This window comes from Mobula birostris, chromosome 18 (assembly GCF_030028105.1).
Source record: "Mobula birostris isolate sMobBir1 chromosome 18, sMobBir1.hap1, whole genome shotgun sequence".
NCBI lineage: Eukaryota > Metazoa > Chordata > Chondrichthyes > Myliobatiformes > Myliobatidae > Mobula > Mobula birostris.
In genome coordinates, this window is record NC_092387.1 from 36,128,981 (window position 1) to 36,155,228 (window position 26,248).

At 41.1% G+C, this 26,248-nt stretch overlaps 1 protein-coding gene across 10 annotated transcripts in view; it reads left to right on the plus strand.

Moving 5' to 3' along the window:
• shld2 (shieldin complex subunit 2) overlaps positions 1-20,751 on the plus strand; it is a 107,412-nt gene extending 86,661 nt beyond the window's left edge. For 9 of the 10 annotated variants that reach the window (XM_072282495.1, XM_072282488.1, XM_072282489.1 and 6 more), the window contains 7 exons: positions 1,774-1,881; positions 2,670-2,864; positions 5,194-5,328; positions 5,753-5,959; positions 13,513-13,747; positions 18,079-18,194; positions 19,776-20,751. In XM_072282495.1, coding sequence (XP_072138596.1) covers positions 1,774-1,881; positions 2,670-2,864; positions 5,194-5,328; positions 5,753-5,959; positions 13,513-13,747; positions 18,079-18,194; positions 19,776-19,948 — 1,169 coding nt within the window. In that variant the 3' untranslated portion in view covers positions 19,949-20,751. The remainder of the gene's footprint in view (positions 1-1,773; positions 1,882-2,669; positions 2,865-5,193; positions 5,329-5,752; positions 5,960-13,512; positions 13,748-18,078; positions 18,195-19,775) is intronic. The other variant, XM_072282498.1, reaches the window with a different exon arrangement.
• The last annotated feature ends 5,497 nt before the right edge of the window (positions 20,752-26,248 follow it).

Below are 26,248 nucleotides of genomic sequence, written 5' to 3' on the forward strand. Positions count from 1 at the left end.
CACCATGTGCCGTAACCTTCAGGATCAGCTTGTCATTGGGACCTTGTCACATGGCTGCAGGAGCAGGTCAGCCATTTCATCATTGAGCTTTCTCTCTCCAGAGCCAGAGTGAGGAATGTGCTGATGGTTGCTTTATTCCAGTTCCATTTGCAACTCTTCAACAAATGCGCCAACCCATGCCTGTATGCAGCAAGACTTAAACAACCTAAAAGTCAACATTTTGGATTGAGATCCTTCATCACGACTGGAAGGGAAAGGGGACCAGTACAAACTGGCAGGTGATAGATGAGACCAGGTCAGGGGGAAGGTGGGTCGGGTGATGAAGACCAAGAGCAGACTAGGCATCTGCTTTGCTGGCCACCTGTGTTCTGCCCACCACAGACATCTGGAGCTTCCTTTTCCCAGCCATTTTAATTCTGCTCCCGAATTCCACACTGACCTCTCTGTCCTCGGCCTCTGCCATTGCCAGGTAAGGCTAAGAGCAAATCAGAACAAGGCCTCAGGCAGGTAATCCCCAGCCCAATGGCATGAACATTGAATTCTCCAATTTCAGATAACCTGCCCTCCTTCCCATCCCTTTCCTCATCTCCTGATCAATCCAGATCCTCTCACACACCCTTCTTTCCTCTCCCCCACCAACTCCATTACCATTGTACTCCTCCCACTGCATCCCCTATACCCTCCCCCCCGACTATTCTCACCTCCCTCTTTAATTCCATGCTCCGCCTTTCTTTCCCATTGGTTTTTATCATCTGTAGTCCTTTGTTGCCTCCACCTATCTGGTTTAAGATAGCACTTACTATCCAGTGACTACTTATGGCAGCAAAAAACAAAACAAAGGAAACTACTTACTACCTTATTAATAACACTTTATTAATAATGATGAACACGAACGACACTAACAATGGAAAGGCGAGCTAAGGGTGATCGAGGCAAGCAGAGGCAGAGACACAGGTGAGGCCCAGTCGTAGAAGGTGGAATGGTCTTGACCCAGAACTTTAACTGCCCATTTTGCTCCACAGATGTCCCTGACCTGCTGAGTTCCCCCAGCAGCTCATTTTTCTCCCCACTCCAACTTCCAGCATCTGCAGTGTTCTTGCGTCTCCATTTCACTTTTCTAAACTCCAAACCTTGCCTCTTAACTATTTCCCATAACCCGTCTATCCAATCTTTGCTGAACTGCTTCTGATGAATTACTGGAGTGGAACTAATTGGAGAACTCTCTAGCAAAAAATTTTCTTCTGTGTTGTATCACTCACTGTTTCACCATGAGGATTGAATGCTGAAATTGTTATCTCAGTGGCCAAATGAGAAATACACAGTAGGCAACAATTGGACGAGACACACCAGACAACAAACAAATTGCTGGAGGAGCTCAGCAGCTGAAGCAGCCTCTGAGGAGACAAAGTGATGGTCTACCACATGAACAATCATTGAATGAACTGCTGCCAGTATAAACAGCAGGTTATCGTACTATCTCCCTTTAGCCACCAGTCACACTGCTGAGCTACACAAATGATGTATGGTACATAACTTATCGCTATTTCCTCTTCATCGGGGACAACTTCAGTCACGATAAATAATTACCCAAGTGTCTGGATTAGAAAGTCAATAGGGTCTTCATTGAGTAATTATCCTGGCTTTCCAGGATACCCAACCAGGTTTAAAATACATCAATAAAAGAAAATACTGTTTATCATTTGAAGCAATGGGGAGGTTGGTTCAAGGTTCCTTCTGATTGTTCAGTAGAGCTGCTTGTTTTTGTGCCTGCAGATGTGACCGTGTATTGGGACCACTGGCAAGGAGAGGAGATGCTGCAATCCACCAAGGGGAGTAAACTGATCAATCTGGGACCCTGCTTGCAGATTCAGGCTGTACAGTGTGAGTTCAGTATTCTACTGTCATCGTCACTGCATGCTTGCATTTAAATGCACAACGACATTCAGTATTTTACGAACCTCATCTGTATCAATTGTTGCCGATGAGCTGCTACTAAAACAGGACAGTTTGATTATTAACACATTTTGAATTCAAAGTGAATCTTCACCAGCCATGAGTGCAATGTGGGCCATACCAATAACTTCATTCCTCACATCTGACAAAGCTCAACACTAGCAGCGAAGCCTCACAAAATTACTTAATTTCCTTTAATATAAATCCTGTAAACTCGCAACACATTCCGTTGATTCTTTGTCATTTGATTGGGCGATTAAAGAGGACTGGTAAGGTCATTATCATTGCAAACTGATCACCACCAAGTAACCATCAAGCTTAGGGGTTGGGTGACTGTGTACTGAGAACAGGATTCGGGATAGGTTTGGAATTCATGTGTCCAGATCTGATTGATTTTTTTCTCTGATTGATTATTTAATTAGTTAAATAAAATTAGAAGCTACTTAGATTGAATTGCTCATTAAAGTGATTAGACTGATCCAGATTAAATGCAATGATGTGATCTCGGAGTTACTTGAAGTTAGTTTATTATTTGGTTTTATTTAGAACAGGCTTTAGCTGATTTGTTTGTCACACATTAATCCCTGTGATGTGATTTATTTGCCGCCTGCCAGCCCTAGAAGCATACATGCAGAATTAATGTCAATTTGGTTATATAGATGAATATTAATTTTGTTGTGTAAAGCTAACCTTTCCTGAATGTTTTCTTTCTAAAGGGTCACATACAGTGAATCCAGTATCACTGAAAGGTCTTATAGCATATATTTCCCATCACCATGCCCACCTACTGACTCTGGGACCTACAAACCATCAACATTCAGACTCTATGCAATACGTCAGCCTCTGTGATCTGCGGCCAGGTCTGGTGGTACATGCACTACTTAAAGTCATCCTCATGACTGTGCTCACAGGTCTGTACCCTTTGACTTATCCTAGTTTTTTTTCCTAGAATTAGTTCCTCTTCTCCATTGAAGATGGAGAGGTTCCACAAATACCTAAATCCCTTTCCCCATTATCTCTTCCAAGGGATCCATTCTTTCTAAATGAGCTTCAATTAAAGAAAGTAGCCAACTGAGTGAAATCTTTAAACTGACCTGTCCTCCCAGCAAGCAAGTTAAAACCCGAAGAAAGTTGGTTCCCACAGATGTGCCCTGAACTGCTGAGTATTTCCAGCATTTTTTAAATTTTACTCTTCTCCTAGCAATTATCCATTTGAGATGGAGAATCCTGGCTAAAGTATTTCATTCCTCCTTGGACTAATTTTAATCTGAGGTGAGCTAACACAGTGGAGACTGGAAGTAAAACACAGGAGAATTCCACGGTGTGTTGTACTTACAGGGGTGTTTTCCATCTGATGTTCAGTGCTGAAAATGGTTCATATCTTTTGGCCCACAATGTGGTTTTTTTCATTCAACAATAGGCAGAACTTGTAATCACATAGCTGTTTTGAAGTAGTAAAACATTCCAAGTTTCTTCATGAGTATATTTGACACCAACCACATAAAAAAACTGACTTGTTCAGATTTCGGACGAGATATTAAACCAATTAAGTGAATGTACAATATTCTCTGCCACTATATCAAAGCAGGTAGCGGAGCTCTGGTATCCTGGCCACTATTAAACACTGAACCCGCATCAGTAAAGCCAGTAACTTGGCCAATTCACTGCAATCTTTTCTACATTATCATGCTGACTCCACCTCAGAACTAATTAATTGATTAGGGTGTAGGCTATCCCATTAACTCGTGATTCTACATGTCTAGATTAGGCGACACTTCACCTGTGAGTCTGGGGTCATCTACTGTATCCGAGGCTCCCGGTGAGGCCTCTTGTATAACAACGAGACCCAACGTAGATTGGGAGACCACTTTGGCAGCACCCACCAGAAAAAGCGGGATCTCCCAGTGGCCACCCATTTCAGTTCTACTTCCCATTCTGCCATGTCAGCCCATGGCCTCCTCTACTGTTGCGATGAGGCCATACTCAGGTTGAAGGAGCAAGAACCCGATATTCCTTTAGACTAGCCTCCAACCTGATGGTATGAACATCGATTTCTCGAACTTCCAGTAATTGCCCCCACCCCCTTCACCATTCCCCATCCCCATTTCCCTCTCTCACCTTATCTCCTTACCTGTCCATCACTTCCCTCTGGTGCTTCCCCCCCTCCCCCGCCACCTTTGCTTTTTTCTGTGGTCTTCTACCCTCTCCTATCGGATTCCCTCTTCTCCTGCCCTCTATCTCTTTCACCAGTCATCTTCTCGGCTCTTTACTTCATCCCTCCCTCTCTCCCGGTTTCACCTATCACCTTCCTCTCCTCTCCCACCTTCTTGCTCTGACTTCTTAGCTTTTTCTCCAGTCCCAATGAATAGTCTCAGCTCAAAACGTCAACTGTTTCCTCTTTTCCATAAATGTTGCCTGGCCTGCTGAGTTCCTCCAGCATTTAGTGTGTGTAAATTGATCGGTAAATCATTTTGGAGTACCTTGAGGAAAGCTTTATGGAAATAGAAATATTTTTGCTCTATGTTCTTTCGAATTTTACACATTAACCTGGGGTGACAGCTCACTCTTCCTAAACAAATTGCTTGTTTCAGTTGAATAATTCCAGCTGGTTATTCTGGTCTTTATTCTATTGAAGGTGAGGATTCTTGGCATTAGCAGCATTTTGTTTTAAAGCTTGCAATAGAGTTTATTATGATAGGTTTTTCACACAAAATTTACCTAAAGGAGTAGCAGATGATATTGGGAAGGTTTGGTTGTTTAGACTGGAAATTGGAACTTCGCACCATACCTTAGGCATCCTTTGGGAAGGAGGCATCAGCCACATTACCCCCTGTCAGAAATGCACTGTGTGCTTATCCAGTAAGGGTGCTACAGCACAAAACAGGCCCTTCGGCCCATCTAGTTCCTTCCCATTTGGGGATCCAGTAAACTCAGCACACCAGGTATAAGGGACGAGAGAGAGAGATCCCTCTGTGGCAGGGTTTTGGAATCTGATTCCTCATACTAGGTTCTGGTAATGTCCATAACTCCAGCAATAAGGAAAGAAAACTGCTTATTAAAAACATTGTAGAATTGTGAAACCACAAAAAAAATTATTCAGGAAAATGTAAGGTAATTATTGTGTGTGAACTTCTAATCACAGCCAGGTTGAAGCCCCCAATTATTTTTGTGCATCTCTTCAGTCAAGTGTTTATTACAGCTGAGAGCACACTGTATAATCTGACAATACTTCATGTTCAGAGAACATGTACACCTACACTGGGAAGAAACAACAGAAGATTGTGCTAACCGTGGAACAGCGCAAAGATAAACCAGGCACACTGACTCTCTGGGGAAATGCGATATCGTGGCAATCTCTGATTCAAAAGAAATTGGGTGAGTGAGGCACAGCCATTGAAATATGTGGAATGTTATATGTGTGTTTCAGCATTTACCTTGACCACGGTATGTAATGATCATTGAGCAATGAGTAGTCAGCTTCCTTTTCCAATTTTCTCCCCAGTTTTTACTCAAGTTTCTCCTTTGAACTGATGCATGCTGTGTGCTGATGGTCGTTTCACAGTTGGATCCTGTCCTCACGTGGCTCAAATGTAGGGATCACTGGGCATTTGATCACTGAGCTGATCCTGGTTCAGCTGCTCATTCAGTACAGGCTAGGCAGTATCCCTGTGATTTCCAGCTCCAGGGATGTTTCCACATTTCCCTAGCTTCCATGCTACTGATCTGATAATCCTGCTTTCTCGTGGTATTTATTGTTAATAACTGAGACGCATTATTGTTGAATCTGTTTCTCTTTTAGACCATGTCTGGGACTTCAGAATCCTGCTAGTCTGTCAAAATCCCATCACTGGGGACTTGGAACTGCACACTACACCTTGGTCATCATGTGAGTGCCTGTTTAATGACGATGAAAGGGCCATTGAGTTCAGATCCAAATACCAACCCAGCAAAATGGCCTGTGTTAAAGTGAAGGACATTTCAACACTGTTATGTACCAGGCATTCAGGTATATTCTAAAAGTAACAGCGGCATTGTAACCAAGAATCTCTTAATTACGCGTTGTTTAGAGGTCAGTTTCAGCCCCAGAGTATTTTCCCATTGATTTCACTGATGGTGAGAAATAACTCCTTTTAGAAGGAAAAAAATCCCTTGAATGTCCTCTGCTTGTTGCCTGGAAGTTGAAGATCAGGCACTTCTGGCACATGGTGCAAGATTTGCCAGTATTTATATAATCGCGGTATCCAAAAACAATTTTCAGTAATGCAATCGTGTTGTGGTGGATGAAACATCAGCAGATTTGCACTCTGCATGGTTCCACAAACAACAAGCATGATAATGACCAAGGGTGTTAATTGAGAGAGGACTATAGGCCCCAGATCCCCCTGCTCTCATTCACATATCATCTGTGGAATTCTTACTTCTGTTCAGAGCAGCGATGGTTTGACACCTCAATTGAAGCACAACATTTCTGGCAGTATTGCATTCCTCTATGTAACACTGAACTATTAGCCTGGGTTGTATGCTCATGTCTCAGTGTGATCGTCTCTGAGAGAAATAGGACTGCTTTAGACTGGACTGATCTTAGCATTCCTGTAATATCCCACAGTCAGCTAACAGACAGGGGAGGAACCAGAGATTTTCTAGTCAGCCACAAACAGCTGTGGAAGCCAAATTATTAGGGAATATTTAAAGCAAAGGGTGATAGATTTTTGATTAGTAAGAGGGTCAAAGTTTATGGGAAGAAAGCAGGAGAATAGAATTGAGAGGTAAAATAATTGATTTCCCTTCCAGGGATTTTGTCCCTTCCAATCCTTTTGCTCTTAAAATATCTCTGGAATCCCTTGGTATTGTCCTTCACCTTGTCTGCTAAGGCAACCTCATGTCTTCTTGTAGCCTTCCTGATTTCTTTCTTAAGTATTCTCTTGCATTTCTAATACTCCATGAGCACCTCATTTGTTCCTGCCTATATCTGTTGTTACATGTCAACGTTTTTTTATTAACCGTAAGCGTCATTTAGGCATGCCTGGGTGAGGCGGGAGGATAACATCATATAACAAATGCGTGGAGGCTTTTTCTATTCGATTCGAGAAGTTTCTGGAAAATTTGTCAGTTAAAGGATTCAATGGACCGTGAGTTACCAGCGAGGGAGTGAATTGAGTTGAGTGAGTTGAAGAGTTCACTACAGCAGTGGGCGGTCCCAATATTTCTCCATGTCAGAAGATTGTGATAATTTGCGGCACACAGTGCATATCGGATACATGACTGTCACTTTGTATGATCCATACTTGGATTTCTGGAGTATTCTGTGGCGAACCCTTTTTGTTAACCTATACATGGATTCGGGTGTGTTACGTGGCGACCACTTGTGTTAAGGAATATTTCGTGACTGTCACCTTGTGATATCCCTACGTGGATTTTGGAACTTCGATATCACCTTGTTATCGCTGCGTGGACTCCAGTATTTAAGTGACGACCACTCGACTTCTCGAATCTTCTGTGACTGTCACCTTGTGTCATCGTAATGTGGATTTATGAACCCTACCTCACAGACACCTGTACCTATTCCCATGGATTTCAGGACCTCCTGGATTGCCGTCCTAGGACTCTGTTTAAATTGTCTATATTTTGGGTTGAGTAAGATTTGGGAAGAACTGTTTCCAGATCTCCACAGTTTGTGAGCTAAGATGCATTGCACTGTTAATTTTTGGTTGGGGAGTAATTGTTTTAATTGACTATTAAATTGAAAGTATAGTTGTTTAACATTAAAAATCTGTGTCTGTGGTCTATTGCTGCTGGCACCTAACACTGTAATGCGCCTCCTTTTTTTTCCTTAACCAGGATCTCAATATCTCTTGAAAACCAAGGTCTCCTAAACCTTTTATCTTTACCTTTTATTCTGACAAGTTCATACAAGCTTTGTACTCTCAAAATTTCACTTTTGAAGGCCTCCCACTTACCCCACCCCCAAGTACACCTTTGCCAGAAAACAGCCTGTCCCAATCCACACTTGCCCGATCCTTTCTGATACCATCAAAATTGGCCTTTCTCCAATTTAGAATCTCAGCTTGTGGACCAGGCCTATCTTTTTGTATATGTACTTTGAAACTAATAGCATTGTGATCACTGGATGCAAAGTGTTCACCTACACAAACTTCTGTTACCTGTCTTGTCTCATTCCCTAATAGCAGATCAAGTATTACACACTCTCTCATTGGGACTTATATGTATTGATCAAGAAAACTTCCCTGAACACATTTTACAAGCTCCGTCCCCTAAGCGCATCTTCCTTTCCTACGATACTTTTTGCATTGAAATATACGCAGCTCAGGACATTCGTCACATCATGCTCAATCTTTTAATTCCTGACTGTGTCTGAGGTCTTAATAACATCTGTTTCCACAACGTCTCCACTATTTGTTCTGGCACTCTGGTTCCCATCCCCCTACAACTCTAGTTTAAACTCCACCGTGCCAACACCAGCAAATCTTCCTGCTAGGATACTAGTCCCCCTCCAGTTCAGATTGCAAACAGTCTCTTCTGTATAGGTCCCACCTTCCCTGGAAGAGAACCCAATGATCCAAAAATCTTATGTCCTCCCTCCTACACCAACTCCTTAGCCACATGTAAAACTATATAATCTTCCTATTTCTGGCCTCACTAGCATGTGGCATGGGTTGCAATCGTGAGATTACAACTCTGGAGGTACTGCCCTGTAACTTTGCACCTAACTCCCTGAACTCACTTTGCAGAATCTCCTCGCTCTTCCTACCTATGTCATTCGTACCTATGTGAGTCACAGCCTCTGGCTTTCACCCTCCCACTAAGAATGCTGAGGACTCAATCAGAGATGTTCTGGACCCTGGCACCCAGGAGGCAACATACCATCTAGGAATTTCAACCTCATCCACAGAACCTCCTTCTGTTCCCCTAACTAACAAATCCCCTATCAATACAGCTCACCTCCTCTCCCCCTTCCCTTCTGAGTCAGAGAGCCAGACTCAGTGCCAGGGACCTGACTGCTGAGACTTCCCTCAGCTAGGTAATCTTCCACCCTCCCCAACAGTATCCAAAGTGCTATACTTTTTGTTGAGGGGGATGGCCACAAGGGTACTCTGCACTGACTGTTAAACCCCTTTCCCTTTCCTGGCTGTTACCCAATTTCCTATGACCTACCTCTCTATAGGTCCCAAGTATCACTCCCTCAGCCTCCTGAATGATCTGGAGTTTATCTAGTTCCAGCTTCAACTCCTTAACGCAGATTGTTAGAAGCTGCAGTTGGATGCACTTCTTGCAGATGTAGTCGTTAGGGACACTGGAGGTCTCTTTGCCTTCCCACATCCCACAAGAGGAGCATTTCACTATCCTGCGTGGCACCTCTACTGTTCCTAACTGAGCAACCATAAATAAGGAAAAACAATAAATTTGTGAAGGAGGGAAAACACACTACCTACAGCTGTTTTTTGCCTTCTCTCACTCGAGCCTCTCCTCGCTGAAGCCTCAAAGAGCTAAAGCCTCAAAAATCCCAATCTAACGCTGACCATTCCAATGATGGCCGCTCCACTTGCCCCTATCTGACTTTAATTTGTTCTTGTAAATCAATCCCAGACACCGATTGGCTGCTGCTCAAAACACCAAACTTCTGCGAATCACTGCCTTTTCTACTCAATCGGTGAACCTGACTGAACCACGTCTTCTCAGGCTTCCGATCTCTGCCACGGTGTTGCTTGAAACTCCAAGCTGCCGCGAGTCACTACCTTTTCTACTCAATTGCTCCTTGTGTGTCAGTGAGTGGTAGAATCTGGTACTGACGGTAAGGTGGGGAGAATTAGAGGAGGTAATTGTAAAAGTGTGTTTGATGAATAACACAAACTTGGTTGGCTAAAGGACTTGCTGTGTGACTCTTGAATCACCACCAAGTTTCAAAAATAATGAACCGCAGGTGCTGGAGATCTGGAAGAGAAAGGACGTGCTGGAGATATTCAGCAGGTCATCACCTGCAGGAAGATGAAAAGGAATAACTTTACAGGATGTTGCATCGAAATTCTGCCACATTTATTCTGCATTACTTGCAATAAAATCAGACTTTCCATTCGTCTTTTTAATTACTTCCTGGAGTTTTGGTTGAGAGGGCCCTTGATAAATATTAGGTAATTTGCATTTATTTTTCAATTGAGTTTACCTAAATATGTTTTCTCAGTGTTTTTTGTTTTATGATTTAAAAATTTTGTAAAAATACTATTCTATTTTTGAACTGGCCTTTGAATATGTAGGACAATGAAAAAACGAAGTCCTTGGCAAGTTTGGCAGCTGGCTGAATAAATGAAAATGGCTTTTCTAGAACCGTTGTTTATTTCAGCTGTTTTTAGTCAGGGTTTATTTGCAACCACATCCCACCAATCTTTCTCCCAAGTGAAAACATTATGTTGCAACATCACAAAGCAGCAAGCCAGTTTTGTGGATTGGCACATAGTTAATTTATATTTAACATATAAATCTTTGAAATTCTCTAGTTCAGACAGCTGTAGATGTGCAGTCATTATATTCAAAATGCTCAGGAGGTTATTAGAATTCAAAGAGCATAGAAACAGACCCATCTGCCCACTGTGTCTATGCTAACCATTCCTGAAACTGACAGTTAATGGGGAAATATAGTAGGTGTGTTAAAAATCATGGGTGATAGAATGTTGGTGATAAGATGTTTCTGATGGAAAAGGATAAAGTTATCAATGGATTTAAGATAATTGACAAGGATGTATTTTCTGCAGCCATGGCTCAAGTAGGATTTGATTCTGTGCCTTTATTTTGTGGCATATGCATGCTCTGAAATGGATGCAGGTATTTGTAAAGTCACTGCATTTTCTTCCTCTGCTGAACCTATCATCTTGCTGTTCGGGTATGATATAGGAGGGTGAGAAGACAAACCATCAAATCTTTTGCTCTATATAGCTTGTACCAGGCCTGCTGGTACTTTCTTGGAATCATACAGACTGTGCCAGACTCCTTCATCGAACCTTGGGATCACATCCACCAGTGGGAGCCTTCTCCTGATTATCACTTGCCATCTTCCCTCCGTCGTCAACAAAGAGATGGATATCATCGATGTCACTATTAGGTGGAACTTGCTCATCAGTAAACTACCTGCTGATGCTCAGTTTGGTTTTCACCAGGACTACTTGGCTGCAAAGCTCATCACAGCTTTGTTCCAACATGGACTAAAGAGCTGAATGTCAGAGCTATAGTGAGAGTGACTGCTCATGTTCATATTAACTATTTTATGGTTCTATTACTATTTTTTATTTATGGTGCAACTGTAACAAAAACCAATTTCCCCCGGTGTCAATAAAGTATGACTATGACTATGACAATAAGGCAGCATTTGATCAAGTGTCCTCCTAGCCCCAGCACATCTCTGCAGAAGTTTCTCAGATACGTAGTCCCCAGCCTAAACATCTTCAGATGCTTCATCAATAATTTTCCTCCCATCAGAAGATCGTAAGTGGGAATATTCACTAACAATGCATAATGTTTGCTTCCATTCTCAACTCCTCAGCAAAAGACCTGGACAACATTCAGGCATGGACTGTTGTGGCAAATGACTTCATGCCAGCCAATGACCATCTCCAACAAGAGAGTCTAATCACCTTCCTTTGACTTTCAGTGGCATTACCATCAGCCTGGTGATTAGACATAAGTAACCTGGGTTCATAAACCTATGCCCTCCGGTTTTGGACTTTATTTATTTTTATTCAGCGATACAACGCTGAGTAAGTCTTTCCAGCCCTTCCAGCCACACCACCCCAGCAACCCCTGACAAATCCTATATACCTACCCTAATCAAGGGACAATTCACAATGAGTAATTAACCAACCCGGTGCATCTTTGACCTGTGGGCTGAAACCGAAGGACTCAGAGAAAACATATACATTTCATGGGAAGGACGTACAGAGACTCCATACAGAATGAAGCAGGAATTAAATTTTGAACTCTTGGAACGCCCCAAGTTGTAGTAGCGTCCTGCTAACCACTACACTATCGTGGCATCCCTGGCCATGGTGATGGTGGTATTTCTGTTTCAGGGAAATGGTTCTCACTATCCGCCTTTTCATAATTTGTACACCTCCACAAGCTCCCCCCTCAGTCTTCTCTGCTTCAAAGGAAAGAAACCCAGTCCCTCCTCGTAACTGAAATGTTCCATCCCATGCAACCCTGGTGAATCTCAGCACCATCCCCAGTCCAATCACATCCATATTGGTGTGATATTGTGTTTATTGTATCTTATTAACTTCACTTCTGCCTACTCTAATTTCATTTCTTGGAACCTGGATAGGATTTTTAAAATGCTTAGTCATAAATCTGATCTGGCCTGAGATTTGACCTTGACCATGTCAGAAAATTCCCCAAGGGTAACTATAAGCCATTCCGTGATTTGCTTTCACATCATGAGGGCTGGTTTTCACAATGGACTTTCTGAATATAACTTGAAGATGCTCATAGTGATAACCTCAAACACTGGCTGTGGGTTTAAGGATTTGGTGGACTCACTTCCAGGGGCTGTTGGATGCCTGTACTCAGGATACAGTGTATTGGGCACATTTAAGTGAGGTTGTTCCATTTGTTAGGTGAATGTTTGAGAATAAAGTGCACGAACTTCAGAGTTTGTCTCCTCATTGAATGTAAGAAATAGGGTAAAATTGGAAGACATTTATGAGTTGATTAACCTACTGGTTATGAGACCCGGTGCGTCGTGGACATGTACTCAGAAGTAGTCTTATCTACTGGATGTGTGTGGTGTACTGGATGAATGTAGCAAAATTCTCCAAATTCCTGAAAAGGTGAGAAAACCAATGTTAATAATGTTGCATGAGTCATGTGCCCGACAACAGACTCCTGAAGTCGACACTGTTTCTGAGCTCTGTCACTGCAAGCAAACGGAAGATTGAAGGATGTGTTTAAAGATTCCTTGAAGGAATCCAATGTCACTGACTCCTAGGAAATCCTGGCCCATGAAGAGTCAAAGAGAGATTTACAATAACGTCCATTCAGGATGGTATTGGGAATCACAAGTCAATGTGTGAGGTGCACACAGAGGCCCTGCATGGGACTGGGGGGTGGGGGGGGGTGGAATATACTTCTTCATAAACTACCCATCAGGCACCTCCTTCCCTTCCATGGAAGAACCTGAGCTTCCCATACTTGCTTCAAAACCAGAGTAGTGGCAAGTCAGCCTCAGTACTAAGGAACTCTCTATGGAGAAGAAGAAGAGTATGGTGGACAGGTTGCATGTGATTAACTAATGCACTCTCCTGCTATACGAGGCTATTCAGTTGGTGCATGCATTCAAAAATTTGTGCAGTACACCTGTATTTACCAATTTCTTCCTTCCGTTGCAGAAGTTTTCTGTTCATTGTTTGGGAATAGTCCTGCCAGAAGTACACAATGACCACAAAGTCAAACCTGGACAGAACATCACTTGCTACCAGCACCCTAATGAACAAGTGGGAAGTTCTTACTTTGTATTTATAATATCTAATTAACTTCATTACTGTGTTTATTTTACAGCGACTTTTGAATTAAGGACACACATAATTGCAATGAAGTGGAGTACGTTCTCTTCTGTTGATCCCCTGTTCACAATGGATGCCTTCACATCAGCGGAGACCACCTTGGCCTCTCTTTCCCATTTAACATACTCTGGCTGTAAATCCTGTGGCAGTGAGCTAGAATTTGATGAAAATGGCATCTATCAGCAGTGTATTCCTTGCTTACCAAACAATGCCCTGAAGATTTATTACAGGTAATAGTTTTTTTTCTTTTTCAGTGTTTTTATTAATTACTTGCATAGACAAATACAAAATACATTATGATATTATGGAAACAGAAACAAGGTTGAAATGCCCCATATCTATGTATAGTAAATTAACCATAATATTGAAAAGGTATATTTTATTCTATTCTAAGCAAAATCAAAACCCCATAACAAAAAAGAGAGAGAGAAAAAAAAAACAGCCGTTTGGTTAAAAGAAAAGAAAAAAAATCTTAGACATATAGTCGTAAATTCAAACATATAATGGCCATCATCATTGCTGAACAAGTCGAAGATTGTGAAAGTAGTTCCAAAAAGGTCCCCATAATGTGAAAAAATCTTGTTTAGGTATAGTATGCTGTTGGCAATGAGAAACATTCCGTTAGACAAAATTTAAAAAACCTCTGGCAACAAGACCTACAGATTTCAATTGATGAGGATATAGGTAATAGTTTTAAACATCCTTTCTCTAAAGACCTTCACACCATCCTATTCTTGGTGAAAGATAAAGAGTGAGGAGAGTTTTCAGTGATGTCACAATATTTTGAAGCCTACACTAATAAGGGAGGATTGACTTTTGTGAACTTGTGTATGGTGAAATCTAAAACTAAATCTAAAGGGACTGAGACTACATGATAATCTCTCACAGATATGGCAAGAAAGTTGGGTGAATTTTCTTCAGACAGTGCCACATATAGTGGGTGAGGCAAATGGCACAGATGTGTCTGAAGAGAAGCTAAATAGGTAACTAAGAGAGAAGAATGAAAGAATACGACGAGAGGGAGCGGAAATGCTAGCATCAACATAAGAGACTGAATGGCCTGTCCCTGTTGTAAAAGTCCAACTAATAAAACTAGGTCTTCATATATTGTCATGGAATTTAAGAATTTTAGATGTAGCTTTGAGGTAGCTAGCCCAAAATAAACTTCTCCTTTAACTTAGTCTGTTGTAGGTTCAGTAGGAGTGTTTTGAAAGAGCAGAATCAGGCTGCATACATCGTGGATGCCTTCTGAAGGACAAATTCTCAACTTCTCCTTTGCATTAGAAAGAAAGTTGGGGTTGGTGTCCTAAGTTCACATGTTTGAGACCAGTGTACGGATGGAATATGCTTGGTAGCACATACACTCAGTGAATCTTTGACAACGGACTCTTGGAAAGCATGTGGACACTTGGCCACAGCATGTTTTATTTCACCACATATAGAGAGAGTCTTTTAAAATCCTTATCTCCCTCCAACTTGCTTTTTATATAATGGATTGATAGGGATGCTTCTTGAGGAGCCAGATGCAAATTTTACAAATCTTACAACATTTAGTGGATTTTCTGGTTTCTGGCAGGTTAGAGTCTTGAATGTACATTACCAGGGCATATGAAGAGATGTCCTCTTGAGCCGATGACTCAGTATCAACGTTCTTGGAGAAAAGATGTCCTCCAGTGGCTCTGACACAACTGACCTTTTCACTAAGTTATGTGAAGCTGTAATGATTGAGGTTTGACAACAACTAACCAACTTTTTCCATCCCTTGAGAACACTTCCCAGAACAACAGGTAGTGTGGCCTTTACAGTGTAGTGTGAGGGATGTGTAACTGCCATCATTACCACAAGCCTCCAATGAATGCCTCCATAAATTCTATCACTCAAAGTATATCTGAAGTAGCATGGTGAATAACTATATCTTGTGGGTAGTGTGCACTGTGATGAGGTATGCAAATATTTATAGTCATAGGAATGAAGTAGTTCAATCCAAAACTCATGTCCCAAGTTTAAATAATGGATGTTACAAGTAATGTGGAGTGAGTTGACTATGATAGATTGAGGAACTTCATTGAAAGAAAAGGCCAGGGGTAGTGAAGGCTGGTGTTTAAGGAACAACTGCAGGAAATGCAACAACTGAGAATTCCATTCTGGAGCTAAAACAGAAAAGGAAAATAATCCAGTCTTTTACATAAGTTAAAAGGTTGTCGTCGATCCAAAGAGTAGATCTGAAAAAGTAGCCTGTCAAATTATTTGGAGCAGGTTAAAATTCAGCATAAAAGAAGACTCAAGAGTTTGATTAACAGCCAAAAAATAGACCATCAAAGTAAACTTGCAAGGAATATCAAGGTGGTTTGTAAATAGTTCTATAAGTATGTAAGAAGTACAAGATTAATGAAAATATATAGGACACTTCCAGTCAGAAAAGGGAGAATTTACACTATAATGGAAATCAAACAAAATGACTGAGCACTATTTAAATTTTACAAGCTTATGAATATTTCCGTGAAGTATTTTTTCCTTATCACAATCACATTGACTTTAAGATTTCTGGCATTTTTAAATTTAGAAATTGTTCTCTATATTCCAGAGTCAAAATCATTGACATAGATAAAGGAGGTCAGTAGTGTTGATGCAGGCTCTGGGGAACTCCACTCTGTGTTGTTCTCTAGTTCAAGAACCAACTTTTCACTATAACATTTTTCCTGTTACATAGCCAAGTTTCTCTCCATACTGTTGGGCCTTTTATCACATAGTGTTCAAACTTAAAGCCTATCATGCAATTCATTAAATACTTTATTTCTCATCAAACTAATCTCAAATTTAATCTGGAATATTTCAATAAATTACATATCTGAACATCTAAAATGCATGTTAGAATACTAGACTGTACTTGAACAAATACCCTGTGTTAGCTCAGACTGACTTTCATTTTCCCTCTCTTGTCTGAAACTGATAGAGTCATAGAGCAATACAGCGTGGATACAGATCCAAACACGAGGAAATCTGCAGATGCTGGACATTCAAACAACACACACAAAATGCTGGTGGAACGCAGCAGGCCAGGCAGCATCTATAGGGAGAGGTACAGTCCACATTTCGGGCCAAGACCCTTCGTCAGGACTGTACTTCTACCTATATATGCTGCCTGGCCTGCTGCATTCCACCAGTATTTTGTGGATACAGATCATTCAGTCCAACAGGTCTATTCTAACCACCCTGCTAGTCCCAATTTCCTGTGTTCAGGCCATATCCCTCCAATCCCTGACCCTCTACTTAGCTTTTCAAGGGCTTCTTAAATGATACCATTGGACCTGCCAGAACCACTTTCTCTGCAGCTCGCTCCATATAGTCGCCACACTCTGCATGCCCCTCAGATGCCTTCCTAATCTTTCCCCTTTAACCCTAAACCTATGCCCCCTAGTTTTGGATGCCCCTACCTTGGGGAAAAGATTGTTATTGTCCACCTTATCTATGCCTTTCATAATTTTGGGAATATTGTTAAGAATTACGGAATCTGTGAAGCTAAAATAGATCCGCCATAATTAATTGAACAGTAGAACAAATTCAAGAGGTTGAATATCAGAATAATGTTCAGATCTGGTTTAGTTGATTTCAGAGGCTCTGTGCTTAAAGCCATATTTCAAGTCTTTTTAGGCTTTGAAGGTCACCTGGGTTTCTCAGCATAACAGCCAAGTGGAACTGTCATCTCAGCTATAACTTGTCTATAAAATATGTTATTTCTGGATCCATGAAACCAGGAAATGTGCTGAAATTCTCCCCCAGCCCCATTTCTCAGTACATTGCTACTACAACATTGTATAGCAATACAAAACAATGACTTCAGCAATACAGTGACTGTTTTGGGTAAGTATAGAAAGGAGATGTTGGATTCCGATGCTTTTGCAATCCAAAGGTTCTTCAGAAGTCAAGAATGAGGCATAAAACTTGTTGCTTACGATCATTTTATTAGGCGTTAAAAGAGCAAAGAAGCAGAATGGCGAGAGATAAAGGGAAAATAGGAAGACTCAACAGTAGTGTGGTCTTCTCACACTAGACTACTGATAACAGAAAATTCCATTGATAGCAGTTAACCAGTAACATTGCCAGAGTCACGTAATATGACACCCACCACTGAAACCAAAAAGTTTCCGGAAAAATACAGAGGCAACTGTAACCATTGAAAAACTCACTAAACAATCAGATGTATATAGGTGATTATATAAAAATACAAATAAGCATAAGAAAATTAAATGACAAGAGAAATAACAATTCTACACCACAATCCAACAAGACCAAACACACAAGGAGACCTTGTGTATTTCATCATGTAGGTTGTTCCTTTATATTCTGTCATAAGAGATTCACTTTGTGGATTAGACTGAATAGTATTATTTGGGTAGGATTTGACACAGTACCAAATAATGCAATTCAAAGTATTGTATTTCAACAGTACTTTTAGACAGAAGAGAGGTGGATAGAGTTCTGGACATTCTCAATCTGTCAGAAACAGATTTGGTCTGACTACTTCACATTTGTTGATCCATATCCTCGTTGTGTTTTCCAGGCCCACAGTGCTTACATTAGCGGATGGAAATTCCACTATAGATGTTTTTGTCTCATCCAAACTGATGGAGAAAATATTCCTTAACATTCCTCCCACCTGCCTACAAAAACCCATAGGTAACTGATCTGCTTTTAAATCCGACTCTGGCTTATCTGGAGAGGACCCAGAGATGATGATCCATTCAACCTGTACAGTGACTCTACTTTTTACTCGTTGGAATGACAAAGCAAGAATCTGGGAAGAAACCTTTCAGTATATCACACTAGAAAAGGCAAACTAGTTTGTAGAAAAAAATGCAAAGTACAGTATGGGTGATTCCCAATTTGCCAGGTTACTTTACTAGAAATTTGTCAGAAGGAAACTTTAGGTGCAGACAAGAGTACTTAATGACAAGACCAGAGTATGAAGAAACACACTCAGGATTCTGAAGATTAAGATGTTGGAACAGGTTGTTAGGACGAACAGTCAGTTCCACTACACTGGACTGAAATGCTGTTGTCAGCTGACCCTGGGGCTGCCATCAACAACATCTTTAATACTGTAAAGTGTCCCAGAGTGGTTCATAGGAAAGTCACTTAAAAAGTTGCCACTGACCACATAGAGTAAAATCATGGCACATGGCAAGAGCTTGGTTGGAGGAAAGTGGAAGGAGAGTTAGGTAAGCAAAGAGATTCAGGCGGGAACTGCAGAGTTTAATCGCAATTAAAATTAAAAATGTTTAAGAAACCAGAATTGGATTGCAGAGATTTAGAGGATTAGCGCACTGAGGGACGTAACAAAGATAAACAATGTGTGCAATTACAAAGGGATTTACAAACAAGAATGGAAATATTAAAAATCAAGACATAGCTTAACTGTATGCCAACAGGATCAGGACAGTGGCAGCCGGGGCTTGCTATTAGTTAGGAAATAGGAGGTTTTGAGTGGCCTGTCTGTATGATGGGAGATGTCAGGAGTATGATAGAACAGTAAAAGACACAGCTAAAGCTTTCAAAAGCAACAAAGTGAAGCATGATGGACCCAGATACTGGCACAGACATTAGAAGGACAGGCTCTATGATGAATATCTCAGTCCAGGCCAGCACTTACTGCTGACGCCTAAATGTCTTTGAAAAGCTGCTGGAGAACTACGGGGTTTCTTTTGCCACTCCAGTCCTTCCAGTGATGGTTTATCCACATTGCTGTTGAATCAGAAATTCCAGGAACAGGCCCATTATCAGTGGTGACATTTTTCAAAATCAGTGTGCGAGTTTGACTTGGAGGGGAAATGACACATGGTGCCTGATCCCTGGTGCTTCTTGGTGGTAGAGGCTATGGGTCTGAGAGATGCTTTCAGAATAGGCAACCGAGTGGAATGCAGTCTGAAGAATGAATACACTGCATTGATGATGGGGTGAGTGAGGGTGGTAGATGGAGGCTAGTTAGATGAACTGCTTGACCTGAATGGTCTTGCACTCACCTGTGGAACTAGGATGACCATATAAGATCCCCATGTACAAGTATCAAGCCACCACTAGACTGTCTGTTTCTTCTCAATAGTAACAAGTGTTGCCCAAGAATTAGATCTGCATTGCCAACTGAATTTAACAGTGAGTTCAATGTACTAGCCCTCAGCTGAAATCAATATTAAAATTAAATGTGCTTTTTTGAATCTAACTTGAAGTTAGACACTAAAATGCTGGGTTTGTGTGTTGCAGGACCGTTTGGCAAGGTGACGTACGGCTTTGTAATAGCAGATTTGTGCTGCTCCTTGTTTACATACCCTGGAGACTGTTATGTACTGACTGTGCAAAGCCAGTTGCAGCTGGATGAAAACAGCATCGCCATGAAGCAAGATTTCTACCTGTTAGACTTCCATCCTGACCTGTAGCCTGCTAACCTAGTGTGGATACTTGCATGGTGAATTCATAATTTCTATATCTAGAGGGAGAATGGGGAGGGGATGTTTTGGTGGTGAGTCATTGAGGATAGGAGAAAATTGGCTGTTATATTGCCTACAAGTCGTATTGCAGCTCAGTGATGCACTTTAACTGAGAACTCACGGAAAATAAATTTTCTAGAATGAGCTACAGCTTGTTCTATTCCTCTTATTCATTTTTGCAATGGGAACATCACTGGCATTCATTTACCATCCTGAGTTGTGCTCGAGAAGCTGATAGTGGACTACCTTCGTAGATAACATCCCTGGCATTCGTTTACCGTCCCGAGTTGTGCTCCAGAAGGTGATAGTGGACTGCCTTCTTAAGTAACTGCTGTGGGACAGTGCTATTAAGGAAGGAGTTCCAAAACTTTGACCCAGCGATGATTGAGAAAGGACGACATATGGACCATGGCTTGGTGGGGAACTTCGCAGAAACGCTTCTGTGCTGTGTCTTGTTCTGTAGGTGGTCTCAGTTTGGGCAGCAGTGCTGAAGAAGCCGTGGATTGCATCTTATACCAGAATATAGTGGCAGTAGTGGACTCTGATTGAAAGATGTAGAAGATTTCAAGTTTAATTCAGCCTGTGTTTGTTGCTCTCAGAAGTCTTTGCACGTCTGACTTGGCAATAGACAGAAGTTGACCACACTTGCTAGAAGTTATGTGGTTACCAATTTTTTCATAATATATTGCACATTGTTGCAATAACCAAAATGAAATTGTGGAAAGGTGTTGAAATAAACTACTTCTGTTTCATTTTATTGGATCCTTTTTATTGTTTGTAAAACCTTTGGGTCTGGTGACATAAGCATTGTTTGACTGACTAGAATAATGCAATTAATAAATTAGGCTCTGTTCACAGTAGATTTAGAGAGCTATATGCCTTCCTACTAAACTTGTCAGACAAACAATGCTGAAAAATTAAGTTTGGGCAGTTGAAGGCATTTGATCAGATGAAGCGCGAATAAGGTTTTCAGGAGAGGCCTTTTGTTGTCAAAGTTAGTCTCAGCAGGTTTTTAAATTTTCTGAGTAAATCGGCAGATAAAGATATTGACTGAGGTTATCTTGTTCATGAGATCAGTGTATGATTTGATTTTTTTTCTGACTATTCTAGAAATGTGGTTCCCCAGCTTCTTGGCTTGATCTTAATTGACACCCTGCTACATACTGAAACTCAGGCTCTCCTTGTACAGCAATGGATTTAATGAATATGGGAACAGTAAATTATTGAACACTAAAACATTCTCAAGGTGAGGCTGGACAACTGAAGTGTTTTAGGTCAATCACCTGCAAATCTTATCTATGTTAGTAGGTTGTATCTCAGATTATAACCTTCATATTTTAGCAACATTACTTACTGCATTAGCTCTTATTAAGTAATGAGCATGTATCCTTTGAAAAAAGGCTCCTTTAAGACTATTGGGTATCAGAGACTGACCTATTGTAAGTCAGTTGCATATTGTTGTACATATTGTGTAGCTTTTCAAACCTGTTAATCAAATGACAGTTTGTGGATTAAGGCATGTGAGATAGTGTGGTGGGTTCATAGGTTTAATGCTGAGTTATTTAACTTGCCAACACAAGCTGATGAAAGTGGGAAAAAAACATTTAAAAAGGTCAGATGCTTATGAGTCATAACTCTATGAATGTGACCTTGAAGGGGACAGGCTATCATTTTACAGGGTGAAAAATTATACAAGTTTGTACTGTTCAACAGACTCTGTGAGGTTTATTTATTTTATTTTGAGACACAGGCCCTTCCAGCCCAATGAGCCCATGCTGTCCAATGACACCCATGTGACCAATTACCTGCTAACCCGCCTGTACATCTGTGAAATGTGAGAGAAAACTGGAGAATCCGGAGGAAACCCACGCACTCATGGGGACAACGTAACAATTCCTCAGACAGCAGAGGTTGAAGACCACATAAAGGGAACTAACCAAGAAAAAAAAATAGAATTAAAGGACAAGACCGTGAAGTGTTACATTTAGAAAGACAGCACAAACAAAATTGCAACATCTAGACAGAGGCCTGCCAGGCCAAACAAACTGTTTTGCCACCATTGTGGCAGGGGCTCACATACACCAGACCAATGCAGGTTTAAAGGTGAAATGCAACAAGAAGGACACATACAAAGAGCATGTTGAGCAGACAAAAATAAATGGACTGCACGGGAAAAGAGAAAAAGATAAAAAGTCAAGTTGCAGTTTCAAAATGAGCATTAATCTGCGTACAGTTGATGAAAAATCTGATCATGATGACAGTGACACAGGACCGGATAGCCTTGATTTACAACGTGAAAGCTAACAACAGACAAGCAATATGGCTTGCACCAGAACTGAACGGCAAATTAATTAAAATAGAATTGGACATTGGCTCGGCTGTTTCAGTCATTCCACAAAATGGGTTTAAGCAACATTTCAAAGATACTGAACTGAAGCCTGCAGATATCCAACTGAGAACTTACACTGGAGAAAAGATAATTCCCATGGGAAAAACATTCATGACAGTGAAATACAACAATCAACAAGCCACATTGGGCTTGTATATGGTAAAAGTAGGAGGGCCAGCATTGTGGGGCTGTGATTGGCTGAGAACTACAAACTTGATTAAAGATCCATGCACAATTTTCATGCACATCCCTTGCAATACAGTCAACTGATTGCCAATTAAGAAAGGCATTGGATGATGCCACAGCAGTGTTCAAAGTTGGCATTGAAAAACTCAAACATTTTTTTTAAGGGTAAAATAATGATAAATGGAAATGCCATGCCCCCAAGTTTTACAAAGCCCGTCCAGTTCCTTATACCATCCATGATAAACTAGCCAGTGAGCTAAATCGCATGGAGGCTGAAGGAACTCTTTCCAAGGTTGAGTGGAGCCCATTGGCAACATCAGTGGTCCCAAAAGCCAAGAAGAATGGGTCTGTCAGGATCTGTGGTGATTTTACAGTCATTGTTAACCCAGTAATGAAAGTAGATTAATACCCCCTGCCCAGCATGCTTTTTGTTTGTGTCCTACTTTGTTGCATTTTCTGCAGGTTTTACCATTAAACCTGCATTGCTCTGGTGTATGTGAGCCCCTGCCACAATGGTAACACAATTTTTTCAGCCAGACAGGCCTCTGTTTAGATAATGCAGTTTTGATCATTCTCACTTTCATTCCTGAGTGCAACTCAACTGTGTCTCTGCTGTTTCCATTGATACAGCTATTTCAAGTGCTCTTTTAAATGTAGGTTGTGTTTCAGTTAGGAGCCATTTGTGAATGCTTTCTTGTAAGATTCCTCAAATTAAATGATCTCTCCATGCATCATTAAGCCCATCATTGAGCTGACAATACTTGGACAATTTCTTCAATTCAGCCATGTAAGCTGAAATGGATTTTCCCTTCCTTTCGACTCTGCTTATAAAACCTAAAGTGTTCTGCACTCATCAATGGTTTCGATTCTAAATGTTCCTGCATTACGGTCACGATATCAGCAGAGCTCATTTTAGCTGATTTGGTTGGAGCAGTTAAACTTCTAAGCTAACTGTATGCTCTTCCCCCTATTGCACTCAGTAACTCTGGCACTCACTTTTCATTGGCTATTTCATTCCTTTCAAAATACTGCTCAATTTGTTCAATATACATCATCCATTTTATCTGCTGTGCAGTCGAACACATCTCTCTTTCCAATGTAGCCAGCTATTTAAGCTTTTTTTTAACGATTATTATCACCCGGTACTCAAGGTTTATGACCACATGAATCTTGTCCTTTTTTGCCTTTTTTTTACTCGAATGTCACTCTCCTCTCTCCCTCCTCCCCCCAAAGAAAAATGTGTTGTGTTTTTTTTAATTGAACGTCTTGCTATACTTCCTTGTTGCCAGTGTTATATTTTGTAACTCTAGAAACTAATTGAAAGCACAGAAGATGGGATGTGTGTGCTTATTTTCTTTAGTGAGGTGTTCACATATGAAGTAGTGGTGTAATGCTGTACACCATTTACATACTTCTTACATATAGCCCATAATGAATTATGTGAACAAAAAATGCTTAATCATTTTCAATACTACAATATTACTCAAATATTATTGAAATATTAATTACCTCGAGCAATATGCCTCATCTGTCATTGGCTTCATCAGTAAGTGTGTAGATGACATTGATGCCTCAAGAACAGCCATCTCACGGCCCAACCAAAAGCCCTGGCTGAATGCAGAGGTACAACCCCTACTAAAAGCCCAGGACATTGTCTTCAAGTGCAGGACAGAACTGCTCTCAGAGCAACCAGAAGAAACCTTTTCTTTGGCTATAAGAGGGCAAAGGCTGCTTATGCACAAAAAATTCAGGAACACCTGTCCAATAATGATCCCTGGTGTATGTGGCTGGGCGTCAAGGGTATTACTAACTTTGCAAGGAAAAAGAGTCCACTTCGTCAGTGATGCCTCCCTCTCTCCCCTTAAACAATTTTTAAGCTCGCTTCAAGGCATGTAACATAACGCCGGCCACGAAAACTACCCCCGTCCCAGGTGACAAGCTGCTGTAACAGCGGCAGATGTGAGGACTCCACAGAAAATCAACCCCCATAAGGTAGCCAAGCCAGATACCATCCCAGGCCAAGTACTCAAAGAGTGTGCACACCAGCTCACGAATGTTTTTGTGGACATCTTCAACACTTCAGTCATCCAGGCTGCTGTTCCCACATACTTCACATTGGCCACCATCATCCCTGTGCTGAAGAACTCTACATCTTCAGAACTAAACAACTACTGCCCGCTGGCACAGACACCAGTCATCATGAAATGCTTTCAACAGCTGATAATGGCATATATCTTTATCTTTTGTGGTTTTTCTTTGTGATGCATCAGATCTGGAGTAACAATTATTCTGCTTTACAGTAGTGTGTAGGAAATGGCATTAAACAATCTTGAATCTTGAAAACCAACGAATCCACCTCCAGAATATTCACAATCTCTTCTGAAATAACCTGACCTATAGGGTTACTTGCACACTGTCAAATAATCTTTTAGCGCTCATACTGTCCCGATGCTTTGCTGGCCTCTTCAATTACCTCTATAGTTGGTGCTGGATGTTCCTGCTTGGTTTTGTTCTCAGATTTTGATGACAGATAATTAGAGTAACATGGTTTTGATAACTTTGTTTTCTAAAAATTATCTTCACCTGCCAGAAGACAGCTGTGATGACAAGTTGGTATGGCTACTATATTATTGACTTGAGTCTTGTACAATAGGAACTGGGTGCAAAAATAGGGCACTGGCTCATTCCCACAGTCGCACACATTGCTGTTATACAAGATTATCCTTTTCCTTAGATTTCTTCCAAACTTTACATTGGTCTGAACATCTTCCCAGTTACTTCAGCATTAGCATATGGCTCCATATTTAAGGGAAAATAAAAACTTTTAACTGGAATAGCAAATCACTAGTAGTAAGCGGTTACCCTTGTTTTTGTCTCTATATTCAATATTTTGTGCACTTCGTGTGATATTTAAATAAAAAGTAATTGGGAAGATGAAGATGTTATTTCTTCTTGCTGCGTCACCTCAAAGGTACCTGTTCACATTCCCATCTCATGTCACACATCCTTTCCCCTAATAGAAAAGGCAATCACTGTGCATAGGTGGTACAGTGGCATAGCAGGTAGAGCTGCTGCTTTGTACCAGGGTCCCCGGTTCAGTCCTGACCTTGGTTGCTGCCTGCGTGGAGATTGCACGTTCTTCCTGTAACTGTGTAGATTTCCTCCGGGCTCCCCTACATCCCAAAGACGTGGGTTGGTTGGATGGTTAGTTGGCCACTGTAAATTCCCTCAAGTACGTAGGTGAGTGGTGAATCTCTGGGGAGCTGATAAAATGTGAGGAAAATAAAAACAGGATTAATGTAGGATTAGTGTAATTGGTCAGTCGGGGTAAATGATGTGTTTGTGTGGTTACATCTCTATGATATCATGACTCTGCATGTCTGTATTTAGTTAATTCCCACATGAACTTGCATTCTTAGAGTTTCTGTACAGCATGAGGTAACTTGATTCCACTCTGCTCCTGCAGATACTGAGGTGGCTGAAAATGACAGTGTGGTACAGGATTGGTTGCTGGGTGGTTTGGGTATTTCATCACTGTGTAACTCAGCCTCTGTGTGCTCCTTATAAATGGACTTGAGGTTCTCAGGTCATCCTGCCCTTCCTTTTCCATTTTGACTGCTCACAGGCCAGATATTTCCAGGAGTTGCAGTTTTTCCAAGGAAGCTCTGACAACA